A 17,583-nucleotide genomic window follows, 5' to 3' on the forward strand; every position below is an offset into this window, starting at 1 on the left:
CTTGATAGAAGTGTACAATATGATAAGAGGTGTAGATCCAGTAGATAACCACAGACTTTTCCCAGGGCAGAAATGGCTAATGTGAGGGGGCATGATTAGAGGAAAAGTATACAGAGAATGTCAGAGGTAAGTCTTTACACAAATTGGTGGGTGTGTGGAATGCCCTACCACGGGCGGTGGTAGAAGTAAATACATAAGGTACATTTAAAAAACCTTCAGATAGCCACATGAATGATAGAAAAATGGGACGGCTACGAGAGAGGAAATGGTTAAATTGATCTTAAAATAGGTAAGAAGGTCAGCACAAACTTATGGTCCGAATGAAGCATACGGTGAAAAGTCTCATTTGCGTCAACAACCAACGTAGTCTGAGGATGTACTGGGGGAAGCCTACAAGTATTGCCTTGATTCTGGCGCCAATATAGCATGCTCACAGCTTAATGTATCATGATGGGAGCTTCCAAGGTATGTTCGTTATGAAGCCTTGGTATATCACATCACAGAAAACAATAGTATTCATCTCTCAATCTGAATTGGCTGCATTTTTGGATAGTTGTGACCTCCCTCCAATTACTTCAGCACAAAAATCGAGGCTGATATTTCAGTGCAGTACTGAGGAGGTGCTGAACCTTCAGGATGAATGAGATATCAAAAAAAACCTGCTTTGTGGTTGAATGTAAGAGATAGCATGACACCACCTTGAAGAGGAAAGGATAGTTAATCCGGTGAACTTTGTTAATATTTACCACTCAGTCAACACCATTGACCTCATTGGCTGTGGAGTACGATAAGACAAGCTGAGTCTGTGAAAAGCAATGTACTGTATAATCTTAAGGTATAATATCTGAACATGGAAGGTATGTTAGGAGGTAGAATCTGAGATTGCTCTGAAATATGTACATAGAAAAATATCTCAATTGGGATCAGTGGCTAACAGTCAGCAGTAAGTCACCTATCCATGTTCATTGTTCTTACCTAATGCAAGAATGGTAATTTCAGTTGTGCTGTACCCACCAAATCATTTAGCTCTATTGAATTACCACTCACCACTAATTCAATAGGAAGTGAGTTCAAATTCCCACTCAACAGAAATTAATACTAAAATCTAGGCTAAACTGAGTTTCTCAATCAGATTATTTGTTGCTCCAGATTCTCACATCTGCAGTCTACTGTGTCTCTCAAATCTAGGCTAATGCATAATATGTGGCAGAGTACTGAAGAAGTGTTCTTGTGGTCATAGAAAATCCTTTTGTTTTACTTTGAACAGAAACAAAGTTCTTCCCATAACCTGGCCATTAATGTGACTGAAGCCAATGTATCACACTGCTGTTTCTAGGATCTTAATACTGAGTATGATTTTTCTTTTACATTTGAAATAGTTACAGGAGTGCAAAATATTTTTATTAGTGTTAAATAGTTCCAATCATTAAAATCTTTCTTTCTTTAGAGAGACCAAAGCTGATATTTATGATCAGTCTGCTAATAATAAATTAATGTATATTCTAAGCTTTTTACAGATATTTGTCCGAAGACGTGCAAAAACTTTGCGGCATTGTGCACAGCAGAGGCAAGCTCTTCACCTGTGGACACACAACCTTGTTATAAAGGAACAATATTTCACAGACTAGTGAAGAATGGTTGGATTCAAGGGGGAGGTGAGACAGAACACTAATTTAAGAACTTGATTTTACCATTTGAGTCAGCCTGATCAGAATACTACACTGCTGAAGTAGTAGTAGTTACATCATCGGTAACTATAATAGTTTATATAACATGGTAGAAAGACTCCAAACAACTATAATCACATAGCGAACGAAGAAACATGGCACCTACACTGACCACATCACCTACAGTATCTAGTAGTCATGCGATCACTCGAGTTGCGTATGACGTTCGCTTAAGGGGTTGTCTATTGGTGGGTGTTCAGGTGATTGTAGAGGCCGATCTGGGATCCACATATTCTGGTGCAGTGTGAGCATGAGTAAGTGGTTAGTGGTTGGGTCTTTTGGTTGTTCAGTCTCTCCTTTTGCAGCTGCGGCACTCTTGTGGCACAGCTCCCTGCTGAACAGATTTCCTCCAGGTGTATCTGTTGGATCCAATGTCTTCCCACATTTTAGGTTTTATTTGAATTTCTTCAGGCTGATTTTTATATTATCAAAGCATTTCTTTTGCTCACCAGGGACTCACTGACTTTCCTTCAACCAAAGGATCTGCTGTTGGAGACATGAATTAGGCATCTGGGTGACATAACCTATCCATAGCCTGTCATCCACCTATCTATACTAATCCATTCACCTACATCAGGTCCATAGCCTTCTCTGCCTTAGCAGTTAAATTTATTTTTAAACTTTGGAGAGAAATTTCCTCAAGAGAGAGGAGCCATGGAGTCATAAGTAGCTAGCCGTCTGGACACAAGCTGGGGTCTGATCAGCCCCGGTTGGGTCACCTGGAGGAGGTTGTATGATGTTGAAAGACCCGAAACACCCGATGATTCCAGGAACATCACTGAAGATGTGTCCAGAAGCATCAGTAGATGTATGTACACAGCAGGCGGTACATTCCAGACACCAATCATCTTCTGTGTCTATGTGTTCTTGTTGTAGCCACCCCATCAAGGGAGATAGATTCTTACAGTCTGCCCTGTCTCCTTCATAATTTAGTATACCTCTATCAGGTTACCACTCTGCCTCTTCTGCTCTAGGGAAAACAAAACCAGCTTATTTAATCTTTCCTTCTATCTGAATTGCTGAGATTTCCCAGGAGGAGAGATTTTCATCCTCCAATCCTCTTTAGCTAAATAGGCTGCCTACAGCAGACACCTCAAAGCACTGGAAAGGTAGAGTCTCTGCAAGATCCTCCACATTCTCTGGCTGGATAGACAAACCAATATCAGCATCATCTCCTGGTCAATGCCACCAACTTCATGGCTTTAAGTACTCTCAGCATGTGTCATTGATGGGCCAAATAGTTTGCATGCCCAACACCAGTCTTCAGAAACAGGTACTCTGCACTGAGCTCCATCACTACTAAACATTGCATTGAAAACAGAGGAAACATTTCAAATAAGTTCTCAAGGCCTCCGATATAATATAATATAACATCTTCTCTGATTGCTGGGATTTACTGCTGTGGGAGCAATCAAGGTAGAGAAGAAGCATCTAGCCAGGACTGAGAACTGCACGTATCTTTAGGAGCAAATAGAGGCCTAGTGAGAACAATGGAAGTTGTTCACTTTTCCCACACTAACTACCCATCCACCACTTCCAGCACTTCCTATTGCGATTCTAACAGATTATGCAGTACACACTTTGACAGTAGTTATCACAGAACTTTGATGGAACTGAGTCTTCTTCCAACCTTCCTTAAAGGACAAAATCAACAAATATAAGAACATAAAAAATAAGAGCAGGAACTGGCCATTCATCCTTTCTAACCTGCCCCATGATTCATCAAGATCATGGCTACATTTTGACCTTGCCACCATTATCCAGTACTTTAGTTTCCTCAATTCCATTATTATCTGGAAATCTGTTGGTCAATTTTGAATGACTGAGCTCCAGAGACCATTAGGTAAAGGAATATTTTGTATCATTCATTCTCAAACTATGCTTCCTGGTCCTAGGCTCCTCAGTCACGAGAAACAACCTTGCTATGTCTAGCCTGTCAAACCCTTCAAAATTTTTGCAACATTTGATGAGATTTCTCTTTTTCTTCTGAACTCTCCTGATGCCTTTTTAATTTCATTTATTTGTATTTATAACCCTAGTTTTGCATTAAATCAATCACTTTCAGTTTCTATATGGAATTATATCACATTGGAGTTGCTTGTCCTCAAAATCTCTATGATAATAAGATCATTAGTCAATCCTCCACTACACAAAATAATAAGATCCAAGATAACCTTTTCCTTCGCTGCTTCCATTTGAATTGAATAGGTGAGTCTCGGGTGTGTTTGTTGATGATAGGGCTGGAAGCGATGAGGTGGGTGGATGGACCAGGGAGCAAGGGAGGTTAAAAAAAACGAAGCCACATTTAATGTTAAAGTTAATCTGACAGACTTCAGTAAGTGTATATTTTTATCTTTTATTCATGTTCATATTTTTATCTTTTCTGAAACTACAGATGTTCTATCAAATAGAGGAGACGGTGGAGTGTCTACTTATGGAGAAACGTTTAACGGTAAAAGTTAAATCAAGTCAAGTTTATTGTTATTTAACTATATACATGTATACCATCAAATGAGACAATGTTTCTCTGGACCAGGGTGTAAAGCACTGTAATACACGTAATGCACATTTAACACATAATTACTTAGGAAAGTAAGAATAAAATCTACAAATGAATTACACATAAATAAAAAAAGTAAAGTGCATAACTTAAATAATGTTGGGTACAGAAAAGATTAACTGGTGACAAAAGTTTGGAATGAGACAATCATAAGCTAATGAAAAAAATGTATCTCCAGTCTTTCTCCCATTGTATTACCATAATAAGTACAACTGGCGATGAGGTAGTGAGGTGTTCAGGTGGTGTTAATATAGAGCATTGACCACAGAGTAGAAAGACCTTCTGATATGAAATGCTTGTCCATTTCTTGAAAAATATTGGAAAGAAGTTTTTCAAACTTTTTCTTTACTTTTCAAAGTCAATTTTAAGTCTAATCCTTTGACAGTCTTATTCGGTATTGTTGCTGGACAAGATATCAAGTTGAAGACATCAGATTTACATATTTTGGCCTTTAGCTCTCTTATAGCTAGGAGGGTGCTTTTGTTTAAATGGAAAGATGTTTCTCCTCCTACTCATGCTCAATGGTTATGTGATGTTGTCATGCTTAGATTTAGAGAAGATTCATTGTTCAATTTCTGAATCTTGTCAAGACTTTCAAACATTGTGAGGGCCCTTTCTGAATTACTTTCAAAACTTTCAAAACCCTCAATTCGTTGTTTAAATTTAGATGTTGACTATTATTAATTCTTACTATATGAGAAGGTATTTAACCTTTTTTTCTCCTTAATAAGCAGCTTCGGTCTTGGGAGGGGTTAGATTTTTTTTGTAATAAATTAGTATAAAAAAAGATATTGCTAGATTCCAATTTAGATCATAGTGAATATTAGCAAAAGTAAATGATGCATGTTATTTGCTTTCTATTACCAGATGAGAATTTTGCTATCTCACACTGCAAAAGAGGAATCCTAGGAATGGCTAACAAGGGGCCACATACTAATGGAAGTCAGTTCTACATCACACTTCAACCAACGCTTTGGATGAATACCAGATTTGTATCTTTTGGGTAGGTTTCTCCTTCTTCCTATCTGAGTACTGCTGCTTTAATGAAAATTGTTGTAGATTAATTTTTCATATTGATAACTTTAGTTTTGATTTTTCGATTTTTAGGGAAAAAATGTATGGAAAATTTAATTCCTGAAGACACCAAATTGATAATTGTTTAATTTAAAATGCCAAATTAGATTTCGAAACATCAGCCTTGTTTTGTTTTTAACTTCAAATATCTACTTTGCTAATGTCCTTCAGGGGAGGAAATCTGCCATCCTTAACTGTGACTCCAGACCACCTTAAAAGATTAACTCTTAAAATTGTATCTATATGCACGTGGATAGTCAGATAAAGTCAGACTTACAGTTTCAGGCAAGCTTGGAGATTTAAGCGCTGGACAGATTAAAAATGGTCGGGGCTAGGGTCGGGCCTGTTCAGGTCATTGCTTCATGACTCAGCTCTGCACTGAACTGTGGGACTCTCTTTGTGGACTTCAGTTCAGAATGCTATTTGCTTGCAGTTATTATTTGCATGGGGTGCATTGGGTGTTTGATGGTCTTTTTTTGTGGGTTCTTTTTTATTGCCATTATGTGTTTTTTTCCCTCTATGCACATTGGGTATTCAACAGTCTTTTTTTATATATGGGTTCTTTTGGGTTTCCTTGTTTTGTGGCTGCCTGTTAGGAGATGAATCTCAAGGTTGCCTAATGTATACGTACTTTGATAATAAATGTACTTTGAACTTGCAGAAGAGGATAGGATTATATATATTAACCTTGGGATCATGGGAAAGGTTGAAGGCCAATAATAGAGGACACTGCCTAGTCTAAAAAGGTGTCAGGGACCTGTATGATAAATTCAAACTAGGATAAAGACACAGTGGTGTAACCCTGCAGAGTTCCAGTGACCCAGTTTCAAACCTGAACCTGTGTTTTGCATATTCTGCCAGTAACTGTGTGGACTCAAAGCACTCTGATTTCCTTCCACATTTCAAAGATGCTCTGACAAATTAATCATCCATGGTAAACTGCATTTGGTGTACTTGTGTGGCAGGAGAATCAGTGAGGTTGGTGGGCATGTGAGAGCAAACAAGTTTCAGGGAAATAGAGGGAGGAGTAGGACCGATGGGAACAGTCTGTGAACCAGAACAGTCTCCATTGACTGAACGGTCCCTTTCATGTCATGAGAAATATCCAAGCTATTTAAGGACATGCTGAAGGGCCATGCACACAAAGAAGGAAAAATTTCGAGGAAAACCTTACTATATACCTGTGCAGACAATAGCAAGAAAAAATTGGAAGTTTACAACCTAAAGGAAAGGAAAAAAATGCTTGTTTACCTTGAGCTTTCTACCCTGTACCATACACAACCTTTTAGTTCAAATATCCTCAGGTATCAAGTATTCCAAAAATTGTTTGAAATAACCAATTGTTAATCATAGTTCTTCATTTTTTCTTTTTATTTGACAGACACCTGATAGCAGGTACGGAAGTTCTTAATAAACTGGAAGTGGTTCCCACATATAATGAGAGACCAACCATGGAATGTAAAATTACAGATTGTGGTTACTATTCTCCATAAGTATTATTGCTCTTTTATTTTCCCTAAAGTTACTATCCATTCAAGTTTTCTTCAGGCTTCCTCACAATAAAATATTTCTTGCACCATACAAACAATTCAAATGTAATTATTTTGTTGTAATATTAAGAAATGATGCTATAAATGAATAAGGAAAATACACTACCACAGAAAACAATTAGTTACCCTTATCATATGCTGCAATTTTGTTCATTCATTATGTGCCATGTTGTATGACGTGGGTAATCATGTTCTTTCCATGACCATGATTGTTCTTGGCAAATTTTTCTACCAAAGTGGTTCTTTTGGGCAGGTCTTTACAAGACAGATGGCCCAGTGGTGTCAGTGGCATTGGCGTCAGTGGTTGCCTAACCAGGACTTGTGATATGCACCAGCTAGCTGCTCATTTGAGCATCCACCACATGCTCCCATGGCTTCAGGTGACCCTGATTATGGGGTGTGGGTGGGGCTACACCTTGTCCAAGAGTGACCTACAGGGTAGTGAAGGGAAGGAGTTTATATGTAACAGTTTCTAACGACTTTCCACTAATACATGAAATCACTGTTACCTTTCCATGGAGTTCAATGGTTCATTTATTATTATCAAAGTGTGTATTCATATGTATCTCTGAGGTTTGTCTTCTCCAGATAGCCACGAGACAGAGAAAGAACATGAAAGTCATTCAGATTGAAACATCAAACCCACCACCCCAACACAAAAAAGAATGGCATCCCGAACATCAACTCCAAACCCTACCTCCCCCACACAAAACAGAACAAAAACTCCCAAACAATCCCTGCCCCACACAAAAAAAACATAATGCACCAAGAACATCAACGCCCAAACCCCTTCCTCTTGCACAACAAAACGGAAAAGGAACGGGCAATAAAAAACACAGAATTTAAAAACCGTAAGTTTGAAAAAGTCCACAGTCCATAAATGTAATAGTCCAATCCATAAACATAAAACCACGATACCATCCTCCGACATCACCGACGTTCATCAAAAGAGAGGGACACCTCACAAGGCAGAGGCATACCTGTCTGCCAATAGCTAGTCACACAGCAATAGGCTGCTCACAGACATGTCAGGCAGTAGGTGCTGAACTCTTGCACACCTTCAGCACTCGCTTCCCTATCTCAATAATCTTCCTCGACACTTTAATTGGAAATATGGAGTTGAACAACGGCTCGGACCTCAGTTCTAAGTTACTCCACTTGAGCGCATCTGAGTACATGCTCGCTTCCTGGAATCTTCTTGGAGGCAACAAAGCGCTGGATCACTTAATCAATCTCCAAGCTGTAAATCTCATGCTCCTACAGTCCCAGAAGCACATTTAAGATGAAAAACAGATTTAAAAGAAGTAAAATAGACATTTTTATGGGCTTCTGAAAAATGTCCACCGAGAGAGCCATCTTGACAGGAATTCAACTGTATTCATTTTGGAGCAGCCTTTACATTCCAATCAGCCACTTCTATCGGCAATTGTATAACATCCCATTAATTTGTGTACCGGCTGGCCATCTTCCTTTGTCCCTGGACAGATCTTTACAGATTGAAGAGAGATCTTTAACCTCTCTTTAATCAAATTTTTGTACCAACTGGCCATATTTGATTACGGCAAGCAAGGGCTACAATTTCTAGCCTAATGTTATATTTTATCATTCTAAAATAATATGCTCCTTTAGAGACTTAGTCTTGTTTCTGTCGTTGGTTGATGGAAGTCCTGCCTGTAATGCTGTTACTCAAACTTCCATGATTTGACCCACTTGGTTAGCGATATCCACTAACCGGCTGCATGAAGTGTTGGGTTCATTCCAACTTGAGTTTGTTAACCTAACCGATCTGACAACATCTGGCTTCAAGCCATTAATAAAGATTGACATCAGTGGACCATGGTCAGATTTCTCTATGTTAAATTAATTTATAGTTGGAACTCCTGAGTGGTTCAATCACACTGTTTTGAAGCATTCCTCATATTCATGGATGTCTTCATAGTTCATCTGCTTGCACCTGATTATCTTTCCTCAGTCTTTTTGGTGTTGGGTTTGATCGTGCAATCACATCTTAATGGAATCTAGCTTTCTTATGTATTAACTTTATGCGTCACCTTGATGGCCAGCATTTAGATGCCAGCATATGGTGGTGATCGTATATATTATTACTATGCAGAAGTTCAGCCCAGGTCTGAGTCTTCTATTTTAGGATGTGGGATGCCTTTGGACCATCTGTTAATCTTCCTTCCATGCCTTACAAGAACATTTACAATGAGAGAGCATTCACCTGTAGAAAGAGTGGATAAATAACCATACAGTATTTCCCAACCTTTTTAAGCCCAACACCCCCCTAAAGCACTTTCATACTTGCCAAGGCTCCCCTAAAGCATCTTCATACTTGCCAGCGCCCCTCTCAGGCACAATATAATTTCCGGCGTCCTCATAGTGTAAAAACATGTCTGCCATATGCCAAGATGAGAAAAGTTATTCTGATTTATATTTTTATTTGTCTTTAAACCTAGCTTACACAGTACCTGTGCACAGAACAGCAGCTTTGGTATCAATGAGACCTTTGAGCTTGATGGTTTTCAGCAAGAGTTGAAACATCTGGTTCAAGGTGTGACAGCAAAAGCCTTTAATTCCCAGGTGTAACAATGTCAAAGCGGTTTCTGTTTTCTGTGAGTATGTAGTTCACTGCACCGAAGCCTCTTTCAACAAGGTAGAAGGATGGAAATGTAATGAAGAGCGGTTTGGCTCTTCTCCAAAGACCAGGAAACTTAATTTGACAGTGTAGCCACATACCACAAAATATGACATTTTTGAAAAGTATTTTTGCTTCTTCATCATTCTGAATTTTGAAAATTTCTTCTTGCAAGCTTTCTTCCTGCTCTTCCACCTTGCGAAGAAATGGGTGAATTAGCCAGTCCAGAATTTCCAGGTCATTCAAATCCTTCAATCAATTCTGAAAATCCTTCCGAGACTGCAGGTGTAAACAAATCACCATATGTGAAAATGAGTGGCAAACTTTCCATGCAGGGAAACTATGAGAACATTTTTCTCCCAATGTTTTGCTTATATATTGCCAATTTCCTGATAAAAGTGGACACTGCACATTTTGCCTGGATTAAATTGAAATTCTCACCCTGTAGTGTCATATTTAGAATGTTCATTTTGTCATACAGGCCGGCTAGGTATGTCACATCTCCATATAGAAGTTTAGTATTGTTTCCCAAGCTCATGTCAACTTGAACAAAAATTCAACTACATTGTCAAAAAAATCAATGAAATGTTTTAAGCAGTAGCCTTTTGACAGCCAACACACTTCAGCGTAAAGAAGCTCTTCATCATTATCCTGGCATGACTGGCGAAATATTGTGCTATTTAATGGAGGAGCTTTAATTTTGTTGACAGCAGATATGACAAGAACCATGCTTGAAAAAAATCGCTGGCTGAGGTTTTTGGCTGTGAGATGTTGACGATGAATTACACAATGGATTCTAAATGGACTTGGAATTTCTTTTTTCATAAATGCCACCAGCATAGCCACCTGTCATTATATGGTGCTCCATCAGTTGCACAAGAAATCATGTTCCTAATCAGAATATACACCCTCGCTATACATTTTGAGCTTGTTGTACATTGATTCTCCATTGATATTTATTTTAACTTTATACAAAAGAGAATCTCTTCATAAACTTTTCTATTTTTGATAAATCGTACCTATGCCATTAGTAATGCCTCATTTTCTCACACGGTTGACTCATCCAGTTGTATCCCAAATTCTGTTTATGTGACTCTGTGCATAATTGATAATGTTTTCACTTATTTCATCAATATGACAAGCTCCAATGTTATTACTCAGAGGAATTGATTTTAAAATATTGGTATCCATTTTGAGAACAGTGCTGAGCACTTCTGATACAGCAGGCATTATCAATCTGTCACCAATTGTATGAGATTTTCCACACTTTGCTATCATTTTGGAAATGTTTTAAGAAGCAATGAGACTACTATGAAGGTCATTTTTAGCTTTCCTAGCAAATGACTCGAGTGTGCAATGCTTTTCAAATGCTACTTTCATCTTCTGGAACTGAGTAATACTATAAGTAGCCTTTTCAGGGCGTCTTTTACGGAAATGTTTCTGCAATCTCGATGGTTTCATGGTTTCATTAGACAGTACAGTATTACAAATAAAACACATGGGGGTATTGTTGATCTGACAGGAATGTACTAAAACCATACTCCAGGTAAGTAACGTTGTATTGACACACTTTCTGTAGTTTCAGTTTCTGTTGGCATGATTAGTCTTATAGAGATCATGCTGTACAGATTTATCCATCATTAACGTGGCTAAATTAAAATAAAAAATTAACACAAACTGGGAATGCCTATTCAATGTTGACAATGGCAGTGAGTTGACACAGAGCGATAGTAGCAGCATGCAAAGGCACGGCAAGGCGAAGATGAAGACGATCACAAAAGCAAAAATTATGTTGACAAGGATTCAGATTTGAATCTGAATGTTAGTCGGGATAGAGCTGGTGTTCAGCAAGCAACCTTTACAGTATTCCAATTAACGTGACTGACCAAACACATAAGATCTCATAATCCCCAAAGGTGGTTCTTGACTGCACATATGAAGCTGAGGTCACTTTAAACATCTCAGGAGGCATCCTCGGGGTCAGCAGGTTTACTGTTTGGCTCTATTTCACCATTTGGTTCCGGCCAGCACTGCATCGTTGCACGACCTGTTTTCCATAGATCTGTAGAGAAAGTTGAGAGGGTGTATTTGTCTTACCAACTGTTAAATTGCATGAACTCATACTGTGCCGTGAGTCAAGGGGATCTGTTGGGCACCCTGGTTGCAATTTTATGCATCCCCAATAATGTCTGGTTGATAAGGTCAGATGAGGTTGCTGAGTTTCAGACATAGTGTGACGATGAGTGCTCACTGCCTGCAGGGTCTTGGTTCTTCCTGTATTTCAGTGCCTCATCCTTTTTTTAGGAAGTGCCTGCTCTACTAATGGTCGGTCAGGTCTCATGCCTTGTGCCTCAACTTAGTATGCCGCTTACCACCTCCCACTGCCGGTGACTGGTGCTATTCTGCAGGGATCAGTGTTGGGACCGCTTCTTTTTGCGTTAATCAATTTGCAGTCATTTGAATGAGGGAATTGATGGCTTTGTGGCCAAGCTGTAGACAATACAAAGATAGGGTAGGAGGGGTAGGTAGTGTCAAGGAAGCAGGGAGACTGCAGAAGGACTTGGACAGTTTAAGAGAATGGGCAAAGAAATGGCAGATGGAATATAGTGTTAGGAAGTATATGGTCATGCACTTTCCTAAAGAAATGAAGGCATAGCCTATTTTCTGAATGAGTAGCAAATTTAGAAATCAGAGATGCAAAGGGTCTTGGGAGTCCTTGTGCAGGATTCTAAAGGTCAACTTGCAGGTTGAGTCAGTTGTAAGGAAGGTAAATGCAATATTAGCATTCATTTTGAGAGGACTGGAATATAAAAGCAAGGATGTGGCATTGGTCACACCACACTTTGAATATTGTGCTCCTATAGCAATGCCAGTGCTTTCTGGTTAATTGGGAGACATCCATAAGACATAAGACATAGGGGCAGAATTAGGCCATTCAGCCCATCAAGTCTGCTCTGCCATCCCATCATGGCTGATCCCAGATCCCTCTCAACTTCATACACCTGCCTTCTCGCCATATCCTTTGATGCCCTGACTGTTCAGGAAACGATCAATTTCCACCTTAAATACACCCATGGACTTGGCCTCCACTGCAGTCCGTGGCAGAGCATTCCACAGATTCACTACTCTCTGGCTAAAACAAATTCCTCCTTATCTCTGTTGTAAAAGATTTCCCCTCAATTTTGAGGCTGTTCCCTCTAGTTCTTGATATCCTCACCATAGGAAACATCTTCTCCACATCCACCCTATCTAGTCCTTTCAACATTCAGTAGGTTTCGATGAGATCCCCACACATTCTTCTAAATTCCAGTGAGTACAGGCCCAAAGCTGCCAAATGCTCCTCATATGTTAACCCCTTCATTTCTGGAATAATCCTCGTGAAGCTCCTCTGGACTCTGTCCAATGACAACACATCCTTTCTGAGATATGGGGCATAAAGATCAAGACCAGTACATTTTTGCCCAATTAAGTGGCTGCCCAAATTAGTCGAAGTTTTCATGGAAATAGTTAAAAAGGTATAAAAAAGACAAATTGTCATTTAATTGAGTAATAAATTATGTATTTAAATGAAATAAAGAACAAATTAGAACACTACCAATATTACTGGTGGTTGTCCACCTTATCCAACGATGACAGGAAACCTGTATGGGAGAGTTTTTAAAAGTGGAAAAGCCGTGTCACATTGGGCAGTTCCATTCTCTCGACCTCGGAAGTGCGGGTCCAGCGGTACAAGTGGACGTCACAACTGGTCTCTTCCCTGGTTACAGTAGATAACCATGATGACTTCTGTGCCCCATCATGCCCTTCACTCTCCACAGAGCATTGCACAATCACCTACAGGCTATTGGATCTCGCTATAGATTTCATCCACACTGAGCTAACTTTGCATGCTGGGACAGGCATGTCCCTATTTTGCAAGAGTATGAGACCAATCGGCTACCCTCACCTGATTTAGCCCACCTGTCGAAGCAGTGTACCCAGGTGTGGCCACTGTCACATACAAACAGCTACTTGGAGTCACAGTGTCCGGTGGAGACAAGGTTAACATTCAAGATGATTATCGATACCTTCAAATTCTTCATAGTTCCTAACTTGTTAAAGTAGCGAAATTGTTTCATTTTCACCCCTGTACATTTCAGGCATTTCCAAGTCTGAATGCTTGAAACTGCAGTGAGCAAAACAATTTTGAATTGTTTTGCTGCATATTTATTATCAACTATCAGTGACAAAAAACACTGCTTTTTGAACAGAAACACGTGGAACTGACACTATTTAAAAACTGTTCACTCTAAGAATCGTGTAGTGTCTAATGGCCGCACAAGCACAAGGTGTCTGATGCTAGTTAGAAACTGTTCAGCAACAGCTTTATAAATGGGGTCTTTAAGACAGTCTCTCGCCTGTCATTCACTCACCTCTGTTTTCCAGATTCATCTCCAGGCACCTCCTTGCTTGTCTCCCCAGTTCATCCATCACCCCAGAATCTTTTTGTGTCACTCTCCTTCTCTTTATACTGGCCACCTCACCTTTCCAATCTCAATTATGATGCCAGGTTTCAACCCAAAACAAGGACGATTCCTTACTTCCCAAGGATGCTGCTTGACCTGATGAGTTCCACCTGCAGATTGTTTGTTGCTCCAGATTCAAGCATCCGCAGTCTCGTGCATCTCCAAGAAATATGTACACATCTTTAGGCAAGGGCCAAGTTTTCATAAATCATACAGCTTCTCTCTTTATACTTGGTGACTTTTGTTTCAAAGTGCATTAACATTCAGCCTTTCCATTCAATGTGCTAGCCTGTAAAGGACCCAGATTAATTAAAAATGAAATAAAGCTGCAGATGGTGGAGATATGAAATAAAACAGAAAACGCTGGAATCATTCAGTAGGACAGGCAACATCTGTGGAAAGAAAATGAGTCAGAGATGAGTTTGTTTTCATTTGTTCTACTGGTAACTTCATTGATGCTTAATATTCACTGCCCATCCTTGTGGTCCTTTCTACATTGACCAAACAAGAGCCACAGTATCACAGAAGAGTACAGTACAGAAAGAGGCTATTGTTATTAACAATATTGCACAATCTCTTTATTGTGTCAACGACTCCCCCTCTATTAGTTTAATTATTTTCTTCTCGAATTTTCTATTTCTGACAAAAGTGTATCGTTGACCGACAGTTTGCTAACTCCTTTTCTCTCACTAAAGAAACTGACCGAACTGCGAAATATTCCCACTAATTTTTATTTTTTACTCCTACTTTTGGCCGATGCAAGTTATTTTTATTTTAAATTTATTTTGGGCGAATTAAGTTAGCATTAAATCTGCAATCCTTGCTTTTCAATGCAATTGCACCCGGAGTTTCTTTTCGTGATTTGTTGTAGCTTTTATTTTGCAGTATGAATTCAAGGGTTAAATAAGTAATACATATCAACAAAATGAAATGTCACTCGTCACCAGGAAATTACATATTAAGCATGGGTGACACGGTAGTTTCGCAATGCATTGGGTTCCCTAAAAAAATTGTAATGTTTTCAACTTTAAAAAAAAATAAGTTGCGTCTTAAAATTGTATATGTTTTTCAAACGGCTAGAGAGTTTTAAAAGATAAAAAATAAAATGCAATTTGCAAATCCCGCCGTGGCCCCAGTTGTGACGTCGAGCAGACGGCCGAGCGCAGTTTCCTCCGGGAGGTGCAGAGGCCGATTCGGATTGCACCGAGGCGGAATCTGGCAGCAGGAGCAGCCTATCGGCTGGCGCGGGAGCCGACTCCACCCCGCGCCAGCGCGCTAGCCCCGTCACGTGAACCAGAGCGACGAGCCGCCCCAGCCGGACCGGGGGAGAGCGAGCGGGAGCCAGAGCCAGAGCCAGAGCCAGCCGCTGCTTTGCCGTCGCTGCCGAACCAACAGGCGAGCGGCGATGCGTTGGGCCGTGTTGTGCAGCGTCGCGCTGCTCTGGGGCGTGAGCTTATGTGCAGGTGTGTCGGCCCCGAGCTCCCTTCTCGACCAGCGCTGTCCCCTCAGGCCTAGGGGCCCCTCTCTCCTTCGCACCCCCACCCCTATTCCCTTCAGCAGCAGCTCGTTTCTGTCGGCGTGTCGTGCTCGGTGTTAACGTTGACCCTCTCTCCTTGGCCTACTGAGTGGTGGGCTCTGGCGGCGGCCCGACGCTAAATCAGCACTCCGTCCCCTCCTACATCGTCCATATTCCTCTCTGCTTTCTTTCGCTCTTTTTAAGGCTTCAAGATGTCTGTGAAATGGGGGTTGAGAGGCGCCGCGTATAATAAATACTATGCTTAGGAGTAGTATAAATGGTGATATAAATGTCAGTATATAAATAACTTGATTGTAAAGGACTTTGGGCGACATGAAACACATTTTGAACACATCTCTCATTTAAGCATTCAGAATTGAAGACTTGTTACCGTATTAATTTGTTTTTACACTACTTTAAACGGGTGGATGGTTGTGTAGCGACTGAGTCTGCGGGATTAAAATCCTGGAACATTCTATACAGGTTGCCTGTTGATACTCGAACCTCAGTCGACAGCCTGAACGGCATTATGGAATCGTTTAAATCAGCCACAGTCTTTTCCAATCCACGTCTATTGAACAAGATCATACAAATATTCAAAATTTTTTTGAAAATCCTGAAGGTGACCACACTGAGAGTTACTCGAGTTCATCAAATTGATAACTTCATACCTGTTTTTCAAAAGTTTAACATCAAAACATGTATTTTAAATAGAGATGGGGTTATCTGTGTGGGTTTTTTTTAAATCTCGGTGCTTCATCATTGATTGGGTTAAGTTCTGGTGAGCTTGCCACCCAAGATTGCCTCCCTCCCATGAAGGGAGCACTTTCTACAGAAGGACTGGAAGTTCAAAGTGGTGGTTCATCACCACTTCAAGGCCAGTTAGATGGGGGGGGGGGGAGAGAGAGAGAGAGAAAAAGGATCTCCAGGTCCTTAAAGTTGAAAGTTTTTTTAAAAAACTAAGATTTCCACTTAATTGTGCTAATATAAATTATTAACCTTTTTTTCACCAACACTGATGCAAATCTGCCTTTGTTTTTTTTTAAAAGCCCTTCCGCAATGACTTCCTCTAAATATCTTTTTGTTTTTCTTTTTTAAAAAAAACACTATTGAATTACTTCTCTCAGTTATCAATTTGTGGAAGTTAAGCATCTGTTTTTCCTGTGCCGAGCACACTGCACTAATGTGTTGCAGAATTCTCAATCCCTCAAATATTTCAACAGATTTACTTTGTTTGGAATGTGGTCCTGTTGCTTGGGAAACTCCTCCTATGCTAACTTTGGATATTGTTTCAGTGCAGATGGAAGAGGTGATGTTTATGCTACAAGCTGTAACTTGTTTTCAAAGCAAATATAAATTGCAGATGTTTGCAATCTGATGTAAAATAAATAAATTAGATTACTCAGCAGGGCAGACAGCATGAGAAGTGATAATGTTTGGGCCAGTAATTTTCTGAAATGCCATATTTCTCCCAAGTCTATGCTTGCACTATCTGCAGGCTTCACAATGTTTGTTCCACTGTGTGCTGTTCTGAGGCTGAGATCGTGGCTTTGGGCTTTGTGTCTGAGGACTCACTTTCATTCTAAATACTATTTGCATACTTTTATTGCTTGTACAATTTGTTGTTTCCCCTCTGCACATTAGGTGCTTGTAGGTCTTTTTTTTAATGGGTTCTTTTGGATTTCTTTGTTTTATGGCTGCCTGTGAGGGGACCAATCTCATTGTATAATGTACTTTGATAATAAATGCACTTTAACCTTTAGAACCTTTTCCTCAAGCGACCTCCTCCCACATTCTGGTCATATGAGTTCTGGAAGGGGAAATTCCTTAAGTCACTGCCCAAAAATCTCACTGTATAGAAAGTTTCTTAATACAACCCTGCCCCAGGTAATATGGGGGCTTCCTGTAATGAGATTAAACTTGCATACCCACGAACTCCCTCTTTCTCTTGCCACTCAGCTACAAGTAGAGGTAATTTCATGGAATAGCTAGATTTATTAGATGCAGAAACAC

The 17,583-nt window shown here is 39.9% G+C and overlaps 2 protein-coding genes across 10 annotated transcripts in view; both read left to right on the forward strand.

The window, feature by feature from the left end:
* ppil6 (peptidylprolyl isomerase (cyclophilin)-like 6) overlaps positions 1-6,993 on the forward strand; it is a 34,801-nt gene extending 27,808 nt beyond the window's left edge. For all 4 annotated transcript variants that reach the window (XM_063040780.1, XM_063040778.1, XM_063040779.1 and 1 more), the window contains 4 exons: positions 1,508-1,655; positions 4,123-4,179; positions 5,155-5,290; positions 6,743-6,993. In XM_063040780.1, coding sequence (XP_062896850.1) covers positions 1,508-1,655; positions 4,123-4,179; positions 5,155-5,290; positions 6,743-6,854 — 453 coding nt within the window. In that variant the 3' untranslated portion in view covers positions 6,855-6,993. The remainder of the gene's footprint in view (positions 1-1,507; positions 1,656-4,122; positions 4,180-5,154; positions 5,291-6,742) is intronic.
* An 8,292-nt stretch (positions 6,994-15,285) lies between these two features.
* Positions 15,286-17,583, forward strand: part of cd164 (CD164 molecule, sialomucin) — a 30,207-nt gene continuing 27,909 nt past the window's right edge. The window contains exon 1 of one of the 6 annotated variants that reach the window (XM_063040794.1): positions 15,286-15,517. In XM_063040794.1, coding sequence (XP_062896864.1) covers positions 15,460-15,517 — 58 coding nt within the window. In that variant the 5' untranslated portion in view covers positions 15,286-15,459. The remainder of the gene's footprint in view (positions 15,518-17,583) is intronic. The other 5 variants (XM_063040796.1, XM_063040793.1, XM_063040795.1 and 2 more) reach the window with 5 other exon arrangements.

This window comes from Mobula hypostoma, chromosome 2 (genome assembly GCF_963921235.1).
Source record: "Mobula hypostoma chromosome 2, sMobHyp1.1, whole genome shotgun sequence".
NCBI classification, from domain to species: Eukaryota; Metazoa; Chordata; class Chondrichthyes; order Myliobatiformes; family Myliobatidae; genus Mobula; species Mobula hypostoma.